This window comes from Neophocaena asiaeorientalis, unplaced genomic scaffold, assembly GCF_003031525.2.
Source record: "Neophocaena asiaeorientalis asiaeorientalis breed wild unplaced genomic scaffold, Neophocaena_asiaeorientalis_V1.1 scaffold89, whole genome shotgun sequence".
NCBI classification, from domain to species: Eukaryota; Metazoa; Chordata; class Mammalia; order Artiodactyla; family Phocoenidae; genus Neophocaena; species Neophocaena asiaeorientalis.
Genome location: NW_020172592.1, coordinates 6,024,074 through 6,051,860, shown reverse-complemented (window position 1 = coordinate 6,051,860; position 27,787 = coordinate 6,024,074). Strand labels below are relative to the sequence as shown.

General features: G+C 39.7%; 1 protein-coding gene across 3 annotated transcripts in view; it reads left to right on the top strand.

Moving 5' to 3' along the window:
* The first annotated feature begins 6,984 nt into the window (after positions 1-6,984).
* Positions 6,985-27,787, top strand: part of CROT (carnitine O-octanoyltransferase) — a 61,286-nt gene continuing 40,483 nt past the window's right edge. The window contains exons 1-7 of one of the 3 annotated variants that reach the window (XM_024738465.1): positions 6,985-7,127; positions 7,652-7,741; positions 10,320-10,455; positions 11,929-12,053; positions 13,501-13,682; positions 13,854-13,978; positions 21,546-21,654. In XM_024738465.1, the coding sequence (XP_024594233.1) occupies positions 10,341-10,455; positions 11,929-12,053; positions 13,501-13,682; positions 13,854-13,978; positions 21,546-21,654 (656 nt within the window). In that variant the 5' untranslated portion in view covers positions 6,985-7,127; positions 7,652-7,741; positions 10,320-10,340. Of the gene's footprint in view, positions 7,401-7,651; positions 7,742-10,319; positions 10,456-11,928; positions 12,054-13,500; positions 13,683-13,853; positions 13,979-21,545; positions 21,655-27,787 lie in introns of those variants that run through there. The other 2 variants (XM_024738464.1, XM_024738466.1) reach the window with 2 other exon arrangements.

Genomic DNA, 27,787 nt, shown 5'->3' with positions numbered 1-27,787 from the left:
ATGTTCTCTTCCCTACGAAAGAGGAATTGCTATCTAAATTATATTCTCCTATGAATCAGATTGTTTATAAATGTGAGTCTGATAATTAATCAGTTTAAAATTTCATTCTTTTTATCCTGTATTTCTAACACTCAAAAATAAGAATTTGTGAGGAGAAGAAACAAATTGTGCATATGATTATATTTAATAATACATTTTTTAAATTTCAAAATATAAGCTATAATTCACATATCATAAAACTTACCCTCTTAGTTATACAATCCAGTGTTTAAAAATATATATTCACAAGGTTATACAACCATCATCACTATCTAATTCCAGAACATTTTTATCACTCCAAAAGGACACCCCACACCCACTAGCAGTCTTTCACCTTTCCACTCACCCCCCAGACCCTGGTAACTACAAATTTACTTTCTGTCCCTATGGATTTGCTTGTTCTATGAATGGGATATTTATGGAATCATATAAATGGAATCTCACGTATGTGACTTTCTTGTTTGCCCTCTTTCACTTAATGTAATGTTTTCAAGGTTAATCCATGTTTTATCAGTACTTTGTTCCTTTCTATTCCAGTCTCTTTATCCATTTCTCTGTTGACAGACTTTTTGACTTGATTCCACCTTTTGGCTACTGTGAATAGTGCTGCGATGAACATTTGTATGTAAGTATTGCTGGAGTACCTATTTTCAATTCTTTGGGGTCTGTATTTGGAAGTGAAATTGCTGGGTCATGTAGTAACTCAATGTTTAACATTTTGAGGAATTGCCAAACTGCTTTCCAAAGTTGTTGCACTATACTACTTGGCCATAAAAAAGAAAGAAAGAATGCCAGTTGCAGCAACATGGATGCAACTAGAGATTATCATACTAAGTGAAGTAAGTCAGAAAGAGGAAGACAAATACTGTATCACTTATATGTGGAATCTAAAATATCACACGATTGAACCTATCTACTAAACAGAAGCAGACTCAAGGACATAGAGAACAGACTTGTGGTTGCCACAGGGGAGGGGATTGGGGGAGGCACGGAGTGGGAGATTGAGGTTAGCAGACGTAAGCTATTATATATGAAATGGATAAACAACAAGGTTCTACTGTATAGCACAGAAAACCATATTCAGTGTCCTATGATAAACCATAATGGAAAAGAATATATAAAAAAATGAATGTATATATGGGTATAACCAAATCACTTTGCTGTACAGCAGAAATTAACACAACATTGTAAATCAATTATACTTCAATAAAAAAAAACGTAGCTGCGGGCTTCCCTGGTGGCGCCGTCGTTGGGAGTCCGCCTGCCGATGCAGGGGACACGGGTTCGTGGCCCGGTCCGGGAGGGTCCCGCGTGCCGCGGAGCGGCTGGGCCCGTGAGCTATGGCCGCTGGGCCTGGGCGTCTGGAGCCTGTGCTCCGCGGCGGGAGAGGCTACAGCAGCGAGAGGCCTGCGTACCGCAAAAAAAACAAAAAAAAAAAACCAAAAACAAAAAAAACAAAAAAAAAAAACCAAAAACAAAAAAAACAAAAAAAACAAAAAAAAAACCAACAACAAAAAAAACGTAGCTGCACTATTCTATTCCATCTGCAATATGCAAAGATTCTAATTTCTCCACATTTTCCCCAACACTTGTTATTTTGCTTTTTTTTTTTAATAGTCATCTTAGTGGGTATAAAGTGGTTTCTCACTGTGGTTTTGGTATGCATTTCCCAAATGATTAATGAGTTGAGTATCCTTTCATGTTCTTTTTGGCCATTTGTATATCTTCTTTGAACAAATGTCTTTGTAAGTCCTCTGCCCATTTTAAAAAATATATGTATATATATTTATTTATATGGTTGCACCAGGTCTTAGTTGCAGCAGGCAGGCTCCTTCATTGTGGCAAGCAGGCTCTTTAGTTGCAGCTCTAGTGCTCCTTAGTTGTGGCATGAGAACTCTTAGTTGCGGCATGCATGTGGCATCTAATTCCCTGACCAGGGGTCGAATCCAGGCCCCCTAAATTGGGAGCATGAAGTCTTATGCACTGTGCCACCAGGGAAGTCACCCTCTGCCCATTTTTTTAATTGGACAGATTTTTAAAAAATTTTGTCTCACTGTTTTAAGAGTTCTTTATATATTTTGGATGCTAGACCCTTATCAGATATACAATTTGCAAATATTTTCTAACATTCTGTAGGTTATATTTTCACCCTCTTGATAGTGTCTTTTGATGCAAAAATGTTTTCAGTTCTGATGAAATCCAATTTATCTGGTTTTTTCTTTCCTTTGTTGCTTGCGCTTTTGGTGTCATTTCAAAGAATCCTTTGCCAAACTTAAGGTCTTTTAAAAAGAAACCTTAATAGAATCCTTTCTTCTTCCTCACTAGTACAAGCAGTACTCATGTACTAGTCAAGTACTAGCAGTACTTTAGTGGACCTGTGGATCTTTTATTTTCATGTTGTTACGAACCGATTCTATCCCTTAAAATTCATATGTTGAAGCCCTAATCCCCATTACCTCAGAATGTGACTGTATTTAGGGACAGAACTTTTAAAGAGACAATTAAGTTAATATAAGGCTGTTAGGGTGGGCCCTAATTCAATATGACTAGTGTCCTGGTAAGAAAAAATTAGGGGGCTTCCCTGGTGGTGCAGTGGTTAAGAATCCACCTGACACGGGTTCGAGCCCTGGTCCAGGAAGATCCCACGTGCCATGGAGCAACTAAGCCCATGCACCACAACTGCTGAGCCTGCACTCTAGAGGCCAGGAGCCACAACTACTGAGCCAGCGTGCCACAACTACTGAAGGCCGTGCGCCTAGAGCCCATGCTCTGCAACAAGAGAAGCCACCGCAATGAGAAGCCCGCGCACCATGTTTTCATTTCTGATGAAATCCAATTTATCTGGTTTTTTCTTTCCTTTGTTGCTTGCGCTTTTGGTGTCATTTCAAAGAATCCTTTGCCAAACTTAAGGTCTTTTAAAAAGAAACCTTAATAGAATCCTTTCTTCTTCCTCACTAGTACAAGCAGTACTCATGTACTAGTCAAGTACTAGCAGTACTTTAGTGGACCTGTGGATCTTTTATTTTCATGTTGTTACGAACCGATTCTATCCCTTAAAATTCATATGTTGAAGCCCTAATCCCCATTACCTCAGAATGTGACTGTATTTAGGGACAGAACTTTTAAAGAGACAATTAAGTTAATATAAGGCTGTTAGGGTGGGCCCTAATTCAATATGACTAGTGTCCTGGTAAGAAAAAATTAGGGGGCTTCCCTGGTGGTGCAGTGGTTAAGAATCCACCTGACACGGGTTCGAGCCCTGGTCCAGGAAGATCCCACGTGCCATGGAGCAACTAAGCCCATGCACCACAACTGCTGAGCCTGCACTCTAGAGGCCAGGAGCCACAACTACTGAGCCAGCGTGCCACAACTACTGAAGGCCGTGCGCCTAGAGCCCATGCTCTGCAACAAGAGAAGCCACCGCAATGAGAAGCCCGCGCACCACAACAAAGAGTAGCCCCTGCTCGTCACAACTAGAGAAAGCCTGCGAGCAGCAATGAAGACCCAACACAGCCAAAAATAAATAAATAAAATAAATAAATTTATTTTAAAAAATAATTCTAAAAAAAAGTTCTAAAATTAGCTTATGGTGATTGCATAACCATGTGAATATAGTAAAATCCAGTGATTTATACACTTTAAACGGGGGAACTTTATGGTATGTAAATTATATCTTGACAAAGCTGTTAGTTCATGTTCTGTTTAGTAATACAGAATTCTTCTGAGATATAAAGACATAATAGTTATCTTAACTCTTCCCTAGGATTTCGGTGGTAAATTTTTATATACAGTAAATATCACTAAAGGCAAGTCCAAACCACTGACTAGTACTAAGAAGAGGCCCTTTGTATGCTCATCTGCTGTTGGTGGTGGAGTCCTCGGCATCCAGTATATTTTAATTTGCTGTTAGGCTGCTTTGTGAAGTGACTACCTGTCTACTGCCCCCATCCCCTCATTAAAAATAAGAAAATATCATAGAATTATTTCTTCAATATGTTCATTTTATACATTGGGATGAAAGTAGGTTAAAGATCTGTCTCATAGATTAGAGCTATTTATACTACAACTCATTACTTCTTAGAGCCACAAGTCTTAGCAGTAAACTAGCTATGCAGATCAAAATGTAAATTCCTGGTTTTTTTATACTTTTTATGGTGGAACTTATCCAAACTTGTCTATAAGATTTTGTCTAGGGCTTCCCTGGTGGCGCAGTGGTTGAGAGTCCGCCTGCTGATGCAGGGGACACGGATTCATGTCCTGGTCCGGGAAGATCCCACATGCAGTGGAGCAACTGGACCCGTGAGCCATGGCTGCTGAGCCTGCGCGTCCGGAGCCTGTGCTCCGCAACGGGAGAGGCCACAGCAGTGAGAGGCCTGCGTACCGCAAAAAAAAAAAAAAAAAAAAGATTTTGTCTATAGACTTGTCTACAAAGAGCTGTTTCTATTTGTGGTATACTGAGAAAGAGCTACATAGGATTAAAAATGAAAGATCTCGGGCTTCCCTGGTGGCGCAGTGGTTGAGAGTCCGCCTGCCGATGCGGGGGACACGGGTTCGTGCCCCGGTTTGGGAGAATCCCACGTGCCGCGGAGCGGCTGGGCCCGTGAGCCATAGCTGCTGAGCCTGCGCGTCTGGAACCTGTGCTCCGCAATCGGAGAGGCCACAACAGTGAGAGGCCCGCGTAGCACACACACACAAAAAAAAGATCTCATGGGAGTAAAAATGAAAGACCTTTGACGTCAACTTAAAAACCTTATTATCACCGCTTGTAATACTTACAAGTTTTTCTCTAGAAAAATATTTTGACTCAACAATCAATTTTTAATCTTGGGACAACGTCTTGTTATCAATATATGTGATGTGCCTCACTAGCCACTATCACCCACTCCACTCTAAGAGATGAAAACTAGTTCAAATTTAACCTGAACAGAGCATAATTTGGAATCTTCCAATAAAACACATATTATGTATTTTGAAGAAAAACAAATCATTTAAAAATATATGCTTTGGGGGATTATTAGTACATCTGCTTATCAGTATATTTTTATTTTTTTATTTTTTGTGGTACGCGGGTCTCTCACTGCTGTGGTCTCTCCTGTTGCAGAGCACAGCCTCCGGGCGCGCAGGCTCAGTGGCCATGGCTCACGGGCCCAGCCGCTCCGCGGCATGTGGGATCTTCCCGGACCGGGGCACGAACCCGTATCCCCTGCAGCGGCAGGCGGGCTCTCAACTACTGCGCCACCAGAGAAGCCCTTATCAGTATATTTTTAAACATCACCTTTTCTCCCCCTGCATACTCAAGTCTCTGTTCCACTCCTTTTCACTCAGTACCACAGGTTTTTCTCTAAGAATCCAGGAATCTTTACAGAAATATCTTGTTTCCTTTTAAATAAACATTAAGACTAGGAGAGAAGCAGTGAAGCTAAGTGACCCTAAGGCACCCACAGTCATTAAACATGCATAAACTTTAAGCGGTGCCAAAATTCACTAGGAAGGAAAAAAAAAATACAGTGAAGGTTTTTTGACTATTTTTAAAATTCTGTTTAAGAATAATATCTTGTAAGCCAATTTGAACATTATCCAGAACACAGAACTTAAATACTATGAGAGAAAAGTTCGTTACCGCAACTTCAGAAATTACTACTACAACTTTACAATCCCTTATCTGAAAACTTTTTTGGCCTGATATGTTTCAGAATTCAGAACTTTTATCAGAGAAGTGTGTCTGTCACATTAAGTAACATCTCCCTCAAGTGCGGAAGTTGCACTGTAACCAAACTCATTAATATTTCTGTAGAGAACTTATGAATATTCACACAAAATGAATATTCAGTTATACATAGCCTCAGTTCCCTTCTGGTCAGATTTGACTATTAAGGGACTTAGGAAAGACAGATAAAATGATCTATAATGACACGTTAATTTGGAATCCAATTATTTATATTTGATATCCAGTTCAGAGCCACTGTAAACTATTTGTCTTTTCTTCCACAAAAATGAAAGTGTATTTAAAATGAAAAATGAAACAGTATATTTCAGGAGGTAAATGTAAAAATGATTTGCCTGTGAAAGTAAGTTAACTATATTATGATCTTCCTCTAGAACTTGCCTAGTTCCCTCTGGTTAAAAACTTCATGTCTTGGTGCGATAGTAAAAGACATCAGATCAACCTCAAGCTTGCAGTGTGAGCCCTGGGGGCTTGGAGGACCTTGGGCAGCATGAAGACCTGTGGAAAGGAAGCCCCGAAGGAGCAGAGTGCTGCAGCTTCTCTACGCTGGGCAAATTTCACCCTCAGTGGATGAAGGAAAAGAGAGGTCAAGTAGGGATTTATGTGGTTACTGTTCTCTTCCTAGAACACGGAGTGAAAAATAGGATTCCTTTTTAAGGCGCTGGTATAAATTCTTACTTAGGGGTTACAAAAAGCGTCACACGGGGAACGGGGTAAGAGCGGCTGGTAAGCCATAGGTGGGACTAGAAGAGGAACAGGTGAAAATGGGCCATCTGTTCCTACATCAGCTCCAGACGGTTAGGCAACTGCGTGAGCGGAGAACGGCCCTTACAGCCCTCCGTGTCCCTGGCAATGCGCTGAGCTCCACTGGCAGCAAGCAGTTGACTGCTGCCGGGCTATGTTTGGACTGTTTGGCTTGTCCGCCCAGCCGAGCCTTTCCGGCGCCCGCAGTCTAGAACCCTGCCCCCGACGGACGAGTGAAGGCGGAGCTAGGTCGCACCAGAGCGCAGGCCCGGCCCGCCCCCCCCGCCGCCTTCAAGTATGCGGGGGGGTGGGGGGAGGAACCGTCGTGGCTTCCCAGCCAATCCCCGTTACCCGGTGCTCGTGGGGCGGGACCTTCGCGGCTCTCCGTCCAATTGCCGCTCCGGGGTGGCCTCAGGGAAGCGGGCCTGCGCAGCTGTGCGCTGCGGCGGAGTTTATCAGCCGCTGGGGGTTGGGACGAGCCTGCCCGCGGAGTAGTGCTCCCTCCCTCCCTCCCTCCCTTTTTCCTCCCTCCCTCCCTTCTTCCTCCCTCCTTCCCCCGCTAACCCTTCGCGGGTGGGGAAAAGTTAAGGCGTTAGAACAGCGTTAAATTGTGGAGAGCGTGAGTTGCCAGGACTGGCGGGGGGGGCATAAGGCATCTCGCTTGCCGGGGTCTGCGAGGTATCCTTGAGGCTGGGCCGCTAGGCTGGTCCGTCGTGGTGCTTGGTTGAATTTCTCTCACCTGGTGGCTTCTGAAGTATGCGGAGCTGCTTTTGCGTTGGTGGGAGGAGTCTCCGACCTCTCGTCGCCGTCTGCTCCTCCCGTCTCTAGAGCCAAGCTTTGAACTTGCAGCTCTGCGACAAAGCGCCGGCACCAGATACCCGGGCGCCGGGAGGTACATCGTTTCTGGGGACTGTCTCATGGAAGGGAGTGTAGTTGTCCTAGTAGTTAACCTAGTTAGTAGTGTAGTAATTTTTATCCAGCTTTCTGGCAGCTGGACTGTTTGCGTGAGTTTGCTGTGATTGCCAAAAGTTTGAGGCTTGGGGCCTCCAACCTCTAAGTTGTCTGTTTTCCACCTTCTTTTACTAGTTTCTGTTAATTTTTTACCCCTGCAATTGTTAAACTTGTTTTTCTTCCTGCCCACAGTCACCAGCCCAGTTCAAATCTCTGTGATTCCAAAACAGATTTGTTGCAACGCGTTCTTGGCAGTCCTAAACAATTGATCTTGCTGTACCGGTATGTGATAAGCTATTTATTTTACTTGTTTCTATTTCTTGTTTACCTGATTCTGTTTTCTACTTTGAGTTTACATCTTATTGCTCCCAGGAGGCCCACTGTAATTAAATCCAACGTCATCATTTTCTTAATGCATTTGTAGGTTATTTTAGAATTGTATTATTTAATCTTTGTAATTGAGAGTTCAAAACAATCCTCCATGAAAGAATCTGATACTTCCTATTTTTACTGTGTACCTTTTGGTGAGTTAAGACTGTAGTGAGTATGGTACTGGTAGTCGTGGTCTCCGATTCCTAGAGTCTAGTGAGTGGTAGGGATGTATACAGAGAATAGCTTATTTTTTCTGTATATGTGTGTTAGTTTCCTATTGCTACCATAACAATTTATCACAAACCTAACAGTTAAAAAAACACAAACTTATTAACTAGCAGCTCTGTAGATGGGAGGTCTCTGTAGGTTTAGCTGGGTATGCTGCTTAGGATCTCACAAAGCTGAAATAAAAGTTTGTTGGTCTGGGCTTTCTGAGGGAGAATCCATCTCCAGGCTCATTGAAGTTGTTGGCAGAATTAATTTCCATGCAGTTGTAGGACCAAGGCTCCAGTTTCCTTAATGGCTGTCAGCTGGGGCCTCTCTCAGTTCCACAAGACCACCTGCATTTTCAAAACCAGATAGCACCTCCAGTCCTTTTCATGTTTTTAATCTCCCTGACTAGTCTTCTGCCACCTCCTGGAGAAAGCTTTCTGGTCCACAGGGCTCAAGTGATTGGATTAGGCCCACCTGGATAACCTCCCTACTTCAAATAAGGTCATTTGTGCAATAACACCATTACAGTCAAGGAAGTGATAATCTCATATTCACAGGTTCTGCGTATTAGAGGGGGCAGAATCATGGGGGCCGCTCATAGACATTCTACCTAGCCTGATATGGTTGTCTCAAAACTAGATTATTTTTACAGTGCAGTTTTGCAGGTATTAAAAAAAAAAAAGAAAACCCTAACAACAACTCTGTCTGATTATTTGAGTATCCTCTCTACAGATGAAGAAATTCAGGTAAAGTTATTTGTGCAGGGGCATATGGCTAGAAAATGGCGAGTTGGTATTTGGACCCAGATCTACATTTCTATTAGATCTAAAGGCATGTTTGCGGATGGTCAAAGTGAAGTGCTTCTTCCTATTTAGATAGGAAGAAGCAGAGGAATTGAGATCTTTGTTGTACCTCATTTTGGGGTTATATTAGTGGTGTAGGCTAAGCTCTTCTCCCCTAACAAAGAAAGCCAAACTACAATGGCATAAATAAAAGATTTTTTTTTTTTTTGATACATCTAGAAGAAGGAGTCCAGGGCTAGTAGGAAGATTCTGACAGCCTCAATACCTGGCTCCCATAAATGGGTACAAAGTGCTGTTCCAGTTGGGACTTTCCTGATAGGCAGGGAGGAGGAGAGAAAGCACAGGAGAACACCTGTAGTTCCTTACAGGGGAATGATCTGGAGGCAACATATACATCGCAAAGCCATACTGAGCTCCAAGGGAGAGTAGGAGAGATACAGCTATATGGCTATCTACCCAGCTGAAACTCAGGATTCTGTTAAGAAAGAAGGGGGAAAGTTATATTGGCTGAAAATAGTCTCTGCCACACCATTGTTTTTTTATAATGTTTTATTCTATAACTTTCTGAGTGGAATATTTTATTTGGCTTTGCTATTAGTTTTAACAGGTAGTATTTGAAAGGACAGGAAATTCTTATTCAATATTAATGTTTTTTCATTTCTCAACTGCTATTTTAATATATAATTTATAAAGGCTTTGAGGAACCTCTTCATTCACATTTTGTATTACTTTGATTTTTCTGAAAATTAATACATCTGTGGAAAATGTACAAGATTGCTTTGGGATACTTGAGATCATTCTGTTTAGGCCTCACACCACTGCAGGATTAGGTTACAGCAGCCTGTCATATGATTTATGTACTCTGTAACATTTTGTAATAGTTGGATGACTCTTCCACAACTTTTCATATTTTCCTCTTCAAAGTTCTTTCTCTCAGCGCATTATCCTTTTCTACACATCTGAATTCTACCTACCCATTTAGACCTCACCCACTATCATGTAGCCTTTGTATGGGAGGAAGATTGTGGTCAAACAGGTCTGGATTTGAGTTGTTGCTTTGACCTTAGGCAGTTTACTAAATCTCTCTTGAGTTTTGACTTCTTATGTAAAATGGCAGTGAACGACACCTTTCAGAGATAGTATGAATATGAGAGAGATAACACATTTTCTATAACACTTATTGCAGTACTTGGCAAATAGTAGGTGCTCAATAAATGATAATTATACTGGTCTTACTGATCACTCCTTGACCTCTAGCACTTTTGAGTCTACACTTTTTTTTTTAATTGGTTTTCTCTCTCTGACAAGTTCATGAATTCCTAAGGACTAGGACCAGGTCCTAGATACACTGTGGTCACTAAAAAGTGATGTAGTGAGTTGGGACTAGCATCTAAAAGAATATTTATAAAAAAAAAAAAAAAAAAAAAGAATATTTATGAAATTGAATTGTGAGGGCTTTTTTTTTTCTTTAGTGTTCCTGTTGTGATTGCATCATGGAAAATCAGTTGGCTAAATCGAGTGAAGAAAGAACATTTCAGTACCAGGATTCTCTTCCATCACTGCCTGTTCCTTCACTTGAAGAATCATTAAAGAAGTACCTTGAGTCAGGTATGTTTGTAGTCTTTTAGCATATATTAATATTGCTAGCAACTTAGAAAACTGTGAAATTGTTAGAAGTTGATGACGGTCTAATTGCTTTTTCCTCTAGGCTTATGATAATTAAAATTATCCTTAAAATGTCCAAAACATTTCTTTCTCTCTCATGTTAATTTTTCCATAGTTTAAAAAGCCAGGTAGTACTTTTAGGCTTACAATAAGAAGTAGTAGTCCTCTGCCTCATTTCCCCCACTGCCAATCCCATGCCTTTAGGCAAGCATTTTGAAATATTTTATCTGCTTCTTGTGCTTACCTCCAGATTTAAGCTAACATTCTTTTTTTATTTTTAATAATTATTTATTTTTCACTGTGTTGGGTCTTCGTTTCTGTGCATGGGCTTTCTCTAGTTGTGGCAAGCGGGGGCAACTCTTCATTGTGGTGCACGGGCCCCTCACTATTGCGGCCTCTCTTGTTGCGGAGCACAGGCTTCAGACGCGCAGGCTCAGTAATTGTGGCTCATGGGCCCAGTTGCTCCGCGGCATGTGGGATCTTCCCAGACCAGGGTTTGAACCCGTGTCCCCTGCATTGGCAGGCAGATTCTCAACCACTACGCCACGAGGGAAGCCCCGAATTTATGCCTTTTTAATTACTCTCATTTTAGTGAGTTTCTAGAAGTGATGATAAATTTATGACCTTAGTTCCCTTTGTTTAATTGGAAGCCCTCTGATTTTTTTTTTTAGTTCTTTTTTCGCATCTACTTTCATCTTGGAATTCTAGTTTCTTTTTTAAAAAATTCACTGATTATTCACTTGTGCTCTCTGAATGCAGCTATTTAAATTAACTTTAAGAGAAGACTTTGAAGTGACAAAAATAAAACAGAAGGAAGATATTAATGTCCCTTGATTTCTAATTTACTTTCATCTATAGCTTAATTTTCAGAACACTTGGTTTTCATGGACTAGGACCCCTGTATTCTTTGTGTGTGTGTGTGTGTGTGTGTGTGTGTGTGTGAAATCGCTGTTGGCCAGAAGGGACCCTACAGTGCTTTGGGAAGGCTTTACACTTAAATTTACATACATATTGCACTTACGTTCATAATGTTTAAGGCTCTACTTCAACATTAGTGGAAAGAAGCTTTAATTTCTCTCAGTCATGGCTAAACAGGGTTTACTTTCCTATTGGACTAGTAGCTAGATGATAGTCCTGTATGTCATTTTAACTATCATCGTCTAGAATGATTTTTAAATAATTTGGGGGGAAGTAGTTATCAGACTACATAGTATCCACTGTTTTATTTTTTCCAATATTTTGCATTATTGCTTTTCAGCCATTTTCATGTTGTAAACTCTATTATAATTTAGTGGACTGCTCTAATACATAAGTGTTTTATATAACTGAGTCAAGATTTGTGTAAGTAATAATAATTGAGGTGAGTTTGTGGTACTTGATATCTAAGTACGTTAATGCATATTTTTTTCTTTATAGTAAAGCCATTTGCCAGTGAAGAAGAATATAAGAAAACTGAAGCAATTGTCCAAAAATTTCAAAATGGTATTGGAGAAAAATTGCAGCAGAAATTACTTGAAAGGGCAAAAGAAAAAAGAAATTGGGTATTTGTGTTATTGTACTTAGAATATTGATACTTAATGAAAAATAAAAGTGTATGTGGCTTTCATTTTTAAATTATTACTGTACTGTAAAATCCTTGTAGTGTTTGTTGTCTTTATCATCATCCAAAAGAATGAGTGAATTGTTTAACTCTGGGAAGTTTTAAGTAAGTGGTGTGTGTGGGCTCCTCTCCTTTTGGGGAACCTGTTAAAATGCAGAGTTCCTGGGACCAGTGATTCTGATTCAGTATCTCTGGAATGGGGGCCCAGAAATCCTGATTTTCACAACTTCTCCATGTGGTTCTGATGCAGGTCATCTGTAGACCATGCTTGAGAAAAACATTTTGCCCAGATAATCAAAGTCCCACAGCACTAAAATAAACATCACATTGGTGGCATACAAATATTTAAACAGTACGTAGGAGAAAAGGGCCATTACAAAACTGGAGTGGAGAATGGTTATGAGTATTCTGTGTTTCAGTTAGATAGTTTGAGGAGACAGTCGTTTCATAATTACTGAGGATCTCGGTAATTTGCCACAAGGAGTCTTCTTTGACTTTTTCGTCTTAACTACTCTGCTTCTGTAGTACAAACCAGAGGATGAGCTTCCGTAATTTAAGATATTGCCTTAATCTAGAAATAATGATTGTAACTCTCATTTAGTTTTAGAAATAAAAAGCACGCTGATCTTCTCATTCTCCTTTGATACCTATGATGGAATAATAAAATTTTATACCTCAAGATGCCTTTTTTCTCAATCTTGAGCCTTGAGTGACTTTAATTAAATTAGGGTAAAGGTAAAGAAGTTGTTGTTCTGCCTGTATCCTTTTCCCTTATATCTTTTTCCAAATGACTGATTATAGTTTATAACATCAAATTCTTCAAAAAGAGCTCCAGGTAATTTGGTGACATCCCCTTACTTATACATGAAATTCAATTGGCACATCATGAAAGAGGGACACATAGAAAGTGGTGTCACTGAAAAATCCAAATTAGTTTTAAGCCTACTGAAAAGTTTTCATATTTCTATGAAAAAGGAAATAGGAAAATTATAAGTGCCTTAATAATTGTTATAATTGAGGATTTGTTGAATATCTATTGTACCCCAGGTACTCTGAGGAAACACACCTAGAGTACTTTGTTGGGTACTCCTGGTACTCTGAGTACTTGGTGATTTCAGTATGATCAGTCTGAAGGTGTTTGTTTCAGTGCTTTCTTGTTTCATGTTTTTGATAATGTAGTTGAACTTAATTCAGATCCCATAATTCTGAAAGAAAGAAATGATCACAGTACCGTTTTTTAATATCTGTGATGATTTAAAACGAAACATGTTTTTAGGTGTTGAAGACTAATTAAAGAAAAAAGGACAAATAGAGCTTTTTTCCCCCCCAGCAGTTACACACTGAAGTATTATCAGTAGCATTAGGCTGATGTTCTCAATTTCTTTTAGCTGGAAGACTGGTGGCTGAATGTTGCCTACCTGGATGTTCGTATACCATCACAACTGCATGTCAACTTTGGGGGTGCTGCAAGCCATATTGAACACTATTGGCCTCCAAAGGAAGGCACGCAATTGGAAAGAGGAAGTATAAGTCTTTGGCATATCTTGAACTACTGGCAGCTATTAAGGAAGTAAGGATAGTTATGTCAATTTGGTTACATATTTACCCAAGGTCTCAGGTCGCAAGATGTTGAGAAGCTTAATTTACTCATTTGGGGATGAATACTGTAGGTGTGACTGTTTGGTTTATAAATTTTATAATGATTTCTTTGTCAATATACTTTTTTGGTTTGTTTTGATAGAGAAAAATTGCCTGTTCATAAAGTTGGAAATACTCCTCTAGATATGAATCAATTCCGAATGCTGTTCTCCACCTGCAAGGTTCCAGGAATTACTAGAGATTCTGTTATTAATTATTTTAGGACTGGTAAGTAGAAAACAAACACATGTACTTTTTCTGGTAAAAGCATTGGGATTTGGGTAGTTTTGCTGCAGTTTCTTCTGTGATGCTGTGGAACATACTTTTTTTTTTTGGCTGCTCTGTGTGCCTTGCGAGATAGTAGTTCCCTGATCGAGGAAAGAACTTGGGCCCACAGCAGTGAAAGTGCCGAGTCCTGAGCACTGGACCACCAGGGAATTCCCATGGCACTGTGGAACATACTTTTTTTTTTTAATTTGGAACATACTGTTTTGAAAAATATTTCTTACTGGATTTTGACTAATTAGAAGCTTTCTATGAACCTTTTCTTTCAGTCATAGTGATTAGCTGGAAGTAATTTGTGAGAATGGATTTTTTGCAACTGTCTTACATGGTTCTGTACAAACCTGTTGCTTATGTTGCATCATTTGAGAGTTTAAATTTTAGTTAAAGAGTAGAATTATGAATCAGTTTTAGGAGATCTGGAGCATATGATCTGGATCCTTCTCTTTCTACCCTCCTTTCTTATCTGAATTCTCTTTTTGAGTGTTTGTATGTGCTCATCATGTCCCATGTCTTTGTGAGTATGCTTTCCTCCCCTCAACCCACCCCTCTTCTTCGTATGAGGTAAGAGCCTGATACCCATCTTCTTGAAGGCACATGAGTTCAGATTGACTCATCAAAGTTTTTGTTTTTACAGTTAGTTTAATGGCACTTTCTGCTTGGTGTCCTAGCATATCTTCAAAGGGAAAATTCTGTAGTAGTAACTGGTGGGTTCCAGTTACTTCAGGAATTTTTCTTATAAATTTAATAACATAGTTTATATTACTGCAGAATGTCATTATGAATGGGTATTTTTCTTATATAAAATTTTATTTAAAAGTAAAATTTCATTACCCAATTTTGCTTATAGTGTGAGAAGTATAAGTTTACTTTCATGTAGAACTCAACTTTTTGTAAAACTCTGTAGGAGGTTGAGATATTTAATGTCCTTAAGACCAGACACATTTACCTTGATGTTGCAAGAGAAAGAATTAAAAGAAAGAATTAGGAACCTGGTTATTTATGGCATAAAGTTGAACGTTGAAATGTGAATTGAAAAGATGAACAGGAGAAAATTGATAGGAGAATAGCAGTAGCAACTAGAAATAATATGCATATTAGTTAAGAACGATGATCAATAGACCTGGTTTTGAATTCAATCTTTTACCGTTTAATAGGTATGTCTGTAGACAAGGTAAGTTCTTTAAGTAACAGTGCATAAGGTGGGGATTCATTAATTTAATAATGTACTTCTTGATACAGTGGTTTAAGCTGTCATGGTTAGTATGTTCTTGAACTTACAGTTAGGTGAATACGTGCAAATAGGGATAAAGCTGAGGGAATCAGTAAACATGGAAAAATATCATAGAGTTTGTGACAAATGCTATATAGAGAATTCAAATCCCATGAGTAACTGGGGGGCTGTTTTAGATGAGGTAGTCAGGGAAGACCTCACTGAGGATCTGAATAATAAGATGATTTGGCACAGTTTTTTTGCTTTTCATTTTTGTTTTTGTTTAGTTCAGTGTGTTGGTAGTGGTGGAGGCCGAGGTGGTGGTGGGGTGTGTGTGTGTGTGTGTGTTTGTGTGTGTGTTGAGGGGGAATCTTCTGGGCATGAATAAACTTGGCATGTTCGAAGGGCAATGTGGATAGAGCAGAGTAGGCAAGAAGGAGGGGGCGGATTGTAAAGATGTAAAAGCGTCTGGATCATGTAGTACTTTGTAAGCCAACTAAGGTTTTTTGGCTTTTATTTAAAATGTGATTAGATACTATTAGCGGGTTTTGACCAAGAGAGTGATGTGAACAGTTTATGTTTTAAAAAAGATCATTCTGCCTGCTGTTTGAAGAATAAATTTTTAGGAGAGAGATATGTAGCAGCAGGGAGATGAATTAGAAGCTTGTTTTAGCAGTCCCAGTTAGCCATAATAATGACTTGTCCTAGGGTGGTAGCATGGAGGTGGTGAATAGTTACTAGATTCTGGAGAGATTTTGGATCTGGAGTAAGCAGAATTATTCATAGATTGGTTGTGAGATGTGAGAGAAAAAGAGGAATCAGAGATGCCCTCAAGTTACTGGGCTTGAGAAGCTAACGGGTAGATAGGTGTGTTGGTTCATGTGGTGGGGAAAACTGGGAGGAAATATATAGGGAAGAAAATAAAGAGTTCCCTAGACTGCACTGAATTTAAGATGCCTTTTAGACATGTAAGTGGAAATGTAAATAGGCAGTTGGGTACAGAGTTTGGGGTACTGGGGAGAATTCAGGACTGCAGATAAAGATTTAGGAGTCATCATTAGCAGGCATAGAAATCATTTCTACCCCCTTAAGAATAGGATTACTTTTGGAATACATGTAGCTGAAGATGATCAGGGGAACCAGTATTGATCCTGATCACAGTCAAATACAGTATTTGGTGGTCAGAGAAGGAGGAACCAGCAAAAGAGACCAAAGCAGGAAGAAAACAAGAACAGTGGTCTCCCAGGAGCCACGAGAGAGAACTGTTTTACCTAATGCTCCCATGAGGTCAAATGAGGTGGAAATTGGAAGTGACCCTTGGATTTGTCAGAGTGATATGGACAGAGGCTGCCCCTGACAAGAGCAGTGTTAGTGGAAGTTGAGGAACGGAGCTCAGCTGGAGGAGATGAAAGCAAACTGAAGAAGTGGTGGCACCATTTGGAAATAATTCTTGCACAAAAGGTTTGGATGTGCAGTGGAAGATTTTGTCTGTGCATGTGTGTGTGTGTGTGTGTGTGTGTGTGTGTGTATGTATGTGTTATTTATTTTAAAAAAGATGGGTGATACATCATAGGAATGACGTAGGAGAGAAGGAAAAATTATCTTGCAGGGGAAAGGATAAAGAACCAAAGACATTGAGAATATAAGAGCAGAAATGGTGGAAGAACTGGTCTTTGGCAGGAGCAAGGATGAGAGGCAATGCAGAAAGTGTGCGTCTAGATGCACACAGATGGGCTGATCTTGCTGTAGGAAGAGGAGGCTGTTCCATGTACTGCTTGTGTTTTCCTTGGTGAAATAAGAACTGAGGTGGCGGTGGAATATTTGAGAAAAAAAGGAGATGGTTTGAAATGGTCACTTTGGAAAGTGGGAAAAGCAAACATTCTGTGGAAACATAGGGTAGCTAAACAGTGTTGAGATGTGTTTTTATGAATTTAAAGTTAGACTGTGGTGTGTTGTGTTTTTTCCTTCAACAGGGGCAGGTGCGGAGGAAGAGGGAATGAGGATTTTTGCAAGGGAGAAATTGTAATGTTGGCTATAGAATCTATCCTGGATAAGGAGAAAATTGAAGAAATTATGTGTGTTGAGGGGGACGGCAGCATGCAGGCTGCTGCAGATAAGAGGCTAGTCTCAATAACGAGGCAAGTTAGACCTAGTTTTGTTTTTTGTTGTTGTTTTTTGTTTTTTTTTTACCTTACGAGACCATTAAGACTAATTCAGTTTTGCTTTTCATCCTGTGCACCTCGTTTTGCCCAAGAAGTTCAGACTTCGAATGTCATCTCTTGTCATCTAGATTCATGGATTTGTGCATAGCCTAATTTGACTCAAGTTCCCCACTGCTGGGACCCACCCTCCACTCCTTCCCAAACCCTTCTGCTGTACTTGATGGAGCTCATGGTCAGCAGAATCCATTATATTCTCCACCTTTTCTCAGAAAGTTCCCCTTTCCTCCTGAAAGGTGCTGTTCGTGAAACTTGGTTATTTTTTACACTGCTTTTCCTATAACCATCTAAATGGGGATTTTGTTTTTTTCTTACACTTTGGTACTGGAGGGCAAGTAGGAGATGTTGGTGTCTTCTTTATTTCCTGTTGCCCTTTTTGTGTTTTCTTTTCCCTTGCAATTTGAGCTCTTGAAAAAAAAAATGCTATCAGGTTATGTCACCCCTACTTGTCATTGTCATAGTGACTTCCCTTTTGGTCCCTTTCCTTCATTCATTGATTGCTTTAGCACCAGTCTCACTGTCTGTCTCTCCATTATTACCTCAGTCACATTCTTGCTGGCCTCAGCCTCCATTTGTGGATGACCCGTGGCTTCTCCTTCCTTCCTCTCCTTCTCAAGCAGCCACCCACTCCCATGGCCCAGCCATAGACCTTGTTGTAATCGAAAACTCTCTCACCTCCAGCAGTGTGGTTGTAGGCATCTCACTCTGACCTCCACCTTCTTTTCACAACTCACTTCCTTTCGGTCCACCTCAGCCATTTCTTTGACCACATCTTGACTTAAAATTCAGTTACTCTGCAGTTCTTCGCTGTTTCATTTCTCCCTCCCCGTGGCCACATCTTCACATCTCTCTGTGGTTCTTTCCTGTCACCACTCCTTACGTATACATTCAAACCTTTGCTCACCTGCTCCCTCCCTCCCCACTCCACCCCCGCCTCAGCACTTTAAATTTCAGTCTTCTGTCTTTCCTCCACATATTCAAGACACCTACCCTAGCAATTCACTTGGCCAAAGGAAACCACAAAACATCACTTAACTTTTCTCAGTCAAACCTCAAGTGGACGGAAAGCACTGCCTTGCTGTATTCTTTTGTCAAGCTCTTCTCTCACTTCCAGAGAAGACTGTTTCATGCCTTTCTCCTTCTTTATTCCCAGCCAATGAACTCTTTTATTTCTCAACAAATGTAAAGCAATGTTTCTATCACCAAAGTTGCCAACCTATCTGATAGGCAGAATAATGACCCCCAAATATGTCCACTTCCTGATCCTTGGAGCCGACTGAATGTGTTACCTTAAATGGTAAAGGGGAATTGGGTTGCAGATGAAATTAAGTTTGCTAATCAATTGACCTTGAGATAGGGAGATTATCCTGGATTATTCAGGTGCGCCCAGAGTAATCATAAGAATTCTTACAAGTGAAGAAAGAGGCAGAGGAGAGAACCAAAGGGATGCAAGCATGAGAAAGTCATGATCCTCTCTTGATAGCTCTGAAGATGAAGGAATGGAGGGAATTCCCTGGTGGTCCAGTGGTTAGGACTCAGCACTTTCACTGCCAGGGTCCAGGTTCGATCCCTGATCGGGGAACTAAAACCCTGCAAGCCGTGTGGGGCAGCCAAAAAAAAAAATGGAGGAATGGGGCCCTGAGCCAAGGAATGTGGGCAGCCTCTAGAGGCTGAAAAACAGATTCTCCCCTAGAGCCTCCAGAAGGAACACAGACTTGGTGACACCCTCGTTTTAGCCCAGTGAGACACATTTCAGACTTCGGTCCCCAGACCTGTAAGACAATAAATTTGTCTTGCTAGTGGTGATTTACCACTAAGTTAGTGGTAATTTATTACAGCAGTCATAGAAACATTCATTCAAATATTGGCCCATTCTGTAACCTCCTTGCTGTACACTACTGCATATTCATATACTTTGTCTTCTCTTTTTAAGAGTGTGGAACTGTTCTAACTCCTAAGGATAACCCTTCTGTAAGGTGCCCTGGGCTCCATCACCTCTTGTTTAATCAAGGACCTTGCTTCTGCATTATCCTTTCTCTCTGTGCTGCATTAACAGTCTTCCCTCTTTAGCGGGTTGTACCAATTTGTAATATCTCCCTTCTTAAAAAGAAAAAAATTGACCTCTTGCTTCCTTCAAGTGTCACACCCCAGTCAAAGCCACCATCAACTCTCACTTAGGTGGTTCTCACCTGGACCACTTCAGTTACCTCCTAACTGATCTTGCTGTATATTTTCTTCCCTCTTAAAATCTCTTCTCCATATGGCAGCTAGAGTACCCTTTGTAAAGTATTAATTAGGTGACGTTATTACTATCCTGCTTAAAACCTTCCATTGGCTTCTTTTCCATCATACTTCAAATTGCAAGCCCTTTCTAAGGCCAATATGGTCTGGCCCCAATTTTTTCTACCATTCTACCCATTTCTCTCTGCTGTAGCTGCACTGACCTTGTTTCCCTTTAAGCAGACCAGCTCATTTTTGTCCTAATGCCCTTGTACTTGCTGTTTCCTCTACCTGGAACTCTCTTCCTGCAGGTATTTCTGTATTCACACCTTTGCTTCATTTCTCTGCTCAAATATCCCCTCTTATGCTCATCCTGTGGCAGCACCCTTCTGTCATCCTCTTCCCAAATATTTATTGATTAAGTTGGCATCAGGTTTATTTTATTTTTTCTTTTGCAGCCTGAAATTTTAGGTAATAGAGGACAGCAATAAAAGGTAGTGGTGGTAAATGTAAAAGGGTATGGAGGTTTTTGAAGGGGAAGAAAGAAGAAATGGTTTGGAAATAGCCATGAGGGACAAAGGAAATACATACCTCACCTACAAGGACTTGAGGAAATAGGATATAAGAGAAAAAATAATAATGCTATCAGGAAATGGCTCTTCCTCTTAGCTGATGAATAGATTTCATTAGATAATCTGTGTAAAACATTTAGCACAGTTCCTTGTACGTAATGTCAACCAATAAATTTACTTCCAGTGGCAGTATATGTCTTTCCTAACTTTCTTCCTCCTCTTTCTTTTTTGAGAGGGAAGGAGCAGAGATCTTATAGGAAGACCCTTCTCAAAGGGACTAGTATTTGAAAAATGGGACTAAATCAGGATAGTCTCAAAAAAAATCTCAGATAGTTCTTTGGGAATTAATATGTGCCAAATGAGTCATAGAATCAATTATCAGTGGCTTACCAGGTATCATCAGAGCCTTGAGTAATGCTACAGATTGGGCAAAATGCTTTCTCTTTGCCACCCAGGCATACAGTGTCCTTATTCTACTGAAAACTATTTTATTGAGAAATCACAGCTAGATACTATTGCAGTTAAATTATGTGATGATCAATAAACATTAAAATAATCCCCAAGCAGGACAGGAATAAAGACGCAGACGCAGAGAATGGACTTGAGGACACAGGGAGGGGCAAGGGTAAGCTGGGACGAAGTGAGAGAATGGCATGGACTTACACATACTACGAAATGTAAAATAGATAGCTAGTGGGAAGCAGCCGCATAGCACAGGGAGATCAGCTCGGTGCTTTGTGACCATCTAGAGGGGTGGGATAGGGAGGGAGGGTGGGAGGGAGACGCAAGAGGGAGGAGATATGGGGATATATGTATATGTATAGCTGATTCACTTTGTTATAAAGCAGAAACTAGCACACCATTTTAAAGCAGATATACTCCAATAAAGATGTTAAAAAAAAAAAAAAGAAAAACCCCAAAAGAAACTTAAATAGCTCTCCTCCAGGATTTCTCTGCGACACTTTTCTCTTCCCATCCTATCCATAAATAAAACTAGAAAGTCCTGCAATAATATGGAATTTATATGATTCTTAAGGTATACAAATATTTGAAACTTCCGTGGATTTCTAGATGTTTTACATGGACGGGTTTCAGGAACATGTATTTATGACATAATAACTGAAATTTTATCACCTTATTAAAGTATTTTTATTCATGTGACATATTTGATGAATATATGATAAATAAAATATTGGAGGAATTTTTTTTCTGTTGGCTATAAATATGCAGCTTTACTCTTGCTTGACTTTGAGAGATTTGAGTCTTCTATTTTCTTTTTCTTTTTTCAGAGAGTGAAGGGCATTGCCCAAGTCACATTGCAGTGATGTGTCGAGGCCGAGTTTTTGTGTTCGATGTAATGCATGAAGGATGTTTGATGACCCCACCAGAGATTCTCAGGTTTTCACACTACTTTGTTTTTTTTTAAATCTCTGTATATTTTAAAATTTATTTTATTTATTTATTTTTGGCTGCTTCGGGTCTTAGTTGCGGCAGACGGGATCTTCATTGCAGCATGCAGGATCTTTTGTTGTGGCGTGTGGGCTTCTCTCTAGTTGTGGCACGTGGGCTCCAGAGTACGTGGGCTCAGTAGTTGTGGTGCACAGGCTTAGTTGCCCCGTGGCATGTGGGATCTTAGTTCTTGGACCAGGGATCAAATCCGTGTCCTCTGTGTTGGAAGGAGGAGTCTCAACCGCTGGACCACCAGGGCAGTCCCTCATCCCTCAGATTACATTCTTTTTTAATTTTATTTATTTATTTATTTTTAATTTTTGGCTGTGTGGTCTTAGTTGCGGCATGTGGGATTTTTGTTGCAGTGCATGAGCTTCTCTCTAGTTGTGGCATAGGGGCTTCTCTCTAGTTGTGGTGCCTGGGCTTCTCTCTAGTTGTGGTGTGTGGGTTTTCTCTCTCTAGTTGTGGCGCCTGGGCTCCAGAGCATGTGGGCTCTGTAGTTTGTGGCATGCGGGCTCTCTAGTTGCAGCGCGCGGGCTCAGTAGTTGCCCCGCAGCATGGGGGATCTTAGTTCCGCCCAGGCATTGAATCTGCCTCCCCTCCATTGGAAGGCGGATTCTTTACCACTGGACCACCAGGGAAGTCCCTCAAACTACTTTCTTGAGTCTCATTAGGTCTTAAGATTTTGCTTAGGTTAAAAAATAGATGTTCAAAATTACCTTTTTAAAAGGTGACGGTAAGGTGAGAAATAAGAATTGTATATATGCTAATTTTTAAAAATCTATTTTTATTTTATTTTTAATTTAAATTAACTTTAAATTTTACTGGATGTATATGAATATATTCTCCTTGGAGAAAAGATAAACATTACAAATATTACTCATCCCATTCCCTGTCCCCAAATTAATCACTGTTGCTAGCTTGGTATATTCTACCCTTCTAGATCTGTTGCAGTGAATTTATATGCACATACAGATTTTAAAAAAAGAACATGCATGTTTATTTTATATGTAGTATATATTACATATATACAAATAGTATGTACATATAATAGTGTATACAGAGAGAATATTGTTTTGTATGTTTTTTGTGTTTTCTTTATTTTTGTCTGCATTGGGTCTTCTTCATTGCTGCGAGTGGGCTTTTCTCTAGTTGTGGCGAGGGGGGGCTGCTACTCTTGTGGTGTGCGGGCTTTTCATTGCGGTGGCTTCTCTTGTTGCAGAGCACAGGCTTGAGGCGTTGGGCTTCAGTAGTTGTGGCGCGTGGGCTCGGTAGTTGTGGCTCCCGGGCTCTAGAGCGCAGGCTCAGTAGTTGTGGCGCACAGGCTTAGTTCCTCCATGGCATGTGGGATCTTCCTGGACCAGGGCTCGAACCCGTGTCCGCTGCATTGGCAGGCAGATTCTTAACCACTGCACCACCAGGGAAGTCCTGGGTATAGTTGTTTTACAGTGTTGTGTTAGTTTCTACTGTACAGCGAAGTGAAGTTCCCTGTGCTATACAGCAGGTCCTCATTAGTTACCTATTTTATACATATTAGTGTATATATGTCAATTCCAGTCTCCCAATTCATCCCATCTGCCCCTTCTCCCCTTGGTGTCTGTACATTTGTTGTCTACATCTGTGTCTCTATTTCTGCCCTGCAAACCGGTTCATCTGTACCATTTTTCTAGATTCCACATATATGCGTTAATATACGATATTTGTTTTTCTCTTTCTGACTTACTTCACTCTTTATGACACTTTCTAGGTCCACCCACGTCTCTACAAATGACCCATTTTTGTTCCTTTTTATGGCTGAGTAATAGTCTGTTGTATATTTGTACCACATCTTCTTTATCCATTCATCTGCTGATGGACATTTAGGTTGCTTCCATGACCTGGCTATTGTAAATAGTGCTGCATATGTTTATATTTTTAAAGTTAGTATTATGGAAAATTTCCAGAGGTAGCAGGAATTATATAATGAAGCTCCTCCATGTACTCACACCCAGCTTCAACAGTTCTTAACTCCTAGCTTCAACAATTATAAATTCATAGCCTCATTTCAACTATACCTGCTGTGCCCCTCCCGTCACTCCCCCATGGATTATGTTAAAGAAAATCTCAGACATAATATCCTTTCACTATAAATAGTATGACTCTCTAAGATATAAGGAGTCTTAAAAACATAAATATACATTACCATTATCACACCTAATGACTTGCTCATTCTAAAAAGTTAATCAAGGATTCATTAGCATGTTAATATATCAGTACAGTTGTTCAGATTTTCTAGATTGTCTTCTAAATGTTGAATTATATGAAGGTATATATATTTTAAATTATTTTCATTGAGTATTACAGACATGTACAAAAGCACATACAGAAGTACATAGCTAATTACTCATGCAGCCACCACGCAGGTCAAGATACAGAACGTTTCCATTACTCCAGAAATCCCCCTTATACCACTTTCCAGTTACGGGGCTTTTGTTCCTTCTCAAGGATAATCACTTAGCTTGCTTGCAGTTTTTATTAGTACAAAAAATGCTGCTGTGAAAATTCCCGTACAAGTCTTTGATGTATACATGCATGCACTTCTGTCTGATTACACTCAGGAGAGGACTTGGGGAGTCATAGTGTATGTGTATGTTCAGCCTCAGTGGTTGTGCCAGCTTTCCAAAGTAGTTGTGCTAATAAGTGCTTGAACTAGTGTGTTCAACACTAGGCGTGTTGTAGGAGTTCCTTATACATTCTGGATATGAGCTTTTCATGGGTTTCAAAGTGTCTTTTTGATCAGCAGAAGCTCTACATTTGAATGTAGTCTAATTTATCAGTCTTTTACCATACGGATTGTACTTTGTGTGTACTGTTTAAAATTAATTAATTAATTAATTTTTGGCTGCATTGGGTCTTCGTTGCTACATGCAGGCTTTCTCTAGTTGCAGCGAGCGGGGGCTACTCTTCATTGTGGTGCATGGGCTTCTCATTGTGGTAGCTTCTCTTGTTGCAGAGCATAGGCTCTAGGCGTGCAGGCTTCAGTAGTTGTGGTGTGTGGTCTAAGTAGTTGTGGCATGTGGGCTCAGTCGTTATGGCTCGCAAGCTCAGTAGTTGTGGCGCATGGGCTTAGTTGCTCCATGGCATGTGGGATCTTCCTGGACCAGGGATTGAATCTGTGTCCCCTGCATTGGCAGGTAGATTCTTAGCCAGTGTGCCACCAGGGAAGTCCCTTGCCTATTTTTCTTTTTTTTTTTAAAGATAGAAAAAAAGAAATAACACTTTATTTCCAGATAATTAAAGAATCTAAAATGATCTATAGAATTAGAATTAATAAGTGACTTTAGCAAGCTGGGTATGACGTCTTCATATAAAAATTAATATTTCTATATACTAGCAGTTAGTAAAAGAAAATTTAAGAGAGAATTTACGAAACCTCATTTTTTTCACACACACACACACACACACACACACACACTGTATTTTATTTTTACAAGAGATAAATAAACTGACATCAAGCATTGTAAATGGATGACGACAACAAAAGCAACAATGATTGCAATTACCAAACACGAAACACACTCATACTATGTCATAATATTGACATTCAGTCCAGTAATCCTCCACTGTAACAGCTCCTTTACTTTGCAGTGAAAATTGATTTTGTATATTTTTTGCCTCTGAGTCCTTGTGGGATTTTTTTTAATTCAAATAGAAAGTCACAAAAATTAAAATCATCGTCATCAGTTCACTCAGTCCCATGTAATTATTTTTTTGTTTTGATCTTTTGTTAGCACGTTTATAATTCATCAGTTTTCCATTAGAGTTCTGAAAATGCCTATTGATTCAGTTCAGCAGTGTAATCAGTAACCAGAAACCTGTACTTGTCAGAGTCTTTTCCATGAATTCTTTGAAGATGAAACCCTTTTATAGGAACATTTTTGCAAAAGCATCAGAGTACACCCAGAACTGTCTGTAAATGACAAAAGACTTAAAAATGACCACAGTTAAAGATTTGATGAAAGTTCATAATTATGCAGTTGACAAGGAAATTTAGTTATTTCTGAGATATACATTTTCAAGTAATAACTAGAATTATGCCTTATAACATTATACCAGAACATATAAGATTTTTAGAAATTTCATGTAATGTCTGAAACATTTATATTAACATATTTCCATACAAATAACCCAAAGAAAGTTTAGCATTAGTTCTTTTGTTTGTTTGTTTGTTTATTCTGCAGGTTCTTATTAGCCATCAGTTTTATACGCATCAGTGTATACTAATGTCAATCGCAATTGCCCAATTCATCACACCACCACCACCATCCCCACCCCACCACAGTTTTCCCCCCTTGGTGTCCATATGTTTGTTCTCTGCATCTGTGTCTCAACTTCTGCCCTGCAAACCAGTTCATCTGTACCATTTTTCTAGCTTCCACACACATGTGTTAATATACGATATTTGTTTTTCCCTTTCTGATTTACTTCACTCTGTATGACAGTCTCTAGATCCATCCACATCTCAACAAATGACTCAATTTTGTTCCTTTTTATGGCTGAGTAATATTCCATTGTATAGATGTACCACAACTTCTTTTTCGATTCATCTGTAGATGGGCATTTAGGTTGCTTCCATGACCTGGCTGTTGTAAATAGTGCTGCATTGGGGTGCATGTGTCTTTTTGAATTATGGTTTTCTCTGGGTATATGCCCAGTAGTGGGATTGCTGGATCATATGGTAATTCTATTTTTAGTTTTTTAAGGAACCTCCATACTGTTCTCCATAGTGGCTATATCAATTTACATTCCCACCAACAGTGCAAGAGGGTTCCCTTTTCTCCACACCCTCTCCAGCATTTGTTGTTTGTAGATTTTCTGATGATGCCCATTCTAACTGGTGTGAGGTGATACCTCATTGTAGTTTGATTTGCATTTCTCTAATAATTAGTGATGTTGAGCAGCTTTTCATGTGCTTCTTGGCCATCTGTATGTCTTCTTTGGAGAAATGTCTATTTAGGTCTTCTGCCCATTTTTGGATTGGGTTGTTTGTTTCTTTAATATTGAGCTGCATGAGCTGTTTATATATTTTGGAGATTAATCCTTTGTGGATTCGTTTGCAAATATTTTCTCCCATTCTGAGGGTTGTCTTTTTGTCTTGTTTATGGTTTCCTTTGCTGTGCAAAAGCTTTGAAGTTTCATTACATCCCATTTGTTTATTTTTGTTTTTATTTCCATTACTCTAGGAGGTGGATCAAAAAAGATCTTGCTGTGATTTATGTCAAAGAGTGTTTTTCCTATGTTTTCCTCTAAGAGTTTTATAGTGTCCGGTCTTACATTTAGATCTCTAATCCATTTTGAGTTTATTTTTGTGTATGGTGTTAGGGAGTGTTCTAATTTCATTCTTTTACATGTAGCTGTCCAGTTTTCCCAGCACCACTTATTGAAGAGACTGTCTTTTCTCTATTGTATATCCTTGCCTCCTTTGTCATAGATTAGTTGACCATATGTGCATGGGTTTATCTCTGGGCTTTGTATCTTGTTCCGTTGATCTATGTTTCTGTTTTTGTGCCAGTACCATACTGTCTTGATTACTGTAGCTGTGTAGTATAGTCTGAAGTCAGAGAGTCTGATTCCTCCAGCTTCTTTTCTTCCCCTCAAGACCGCTTTGGCTATGCGGGGTTTTTCGTGTCTGCATACAAATTTTAAGATCTTTTGTTCTAGTTCCGTAAAATATGCCATTGGTTATTTGATAGGGATTGCATTGAATCTGTAGATTGCTTTTGGTAGTATAGTCATTTTCACAATATTGATTCTTCCAATCCAAGAACGTGGTATATCTCTCCATCTGTTTGTATCATCTTTAATTTTTTTCATCAGTGTCTTACAGTTTTCTGCATACAGGTCTTTTGTCTCCCTAGGTAGGTTTATTCGTAGGTATTTTATTCAGTTTGTTGCAATGGTAAATGGGAGTTTTTCCATAATTACTCTTTCAGATTTTTCATCATTAGTGTATAGGAATGCAAGAGATTTCTGTGCATTAATTTTGTATCCTGCAACGTTACCAAATTCATTGATTAGCTCTAGTAGTTTTCTGGTGGCATCT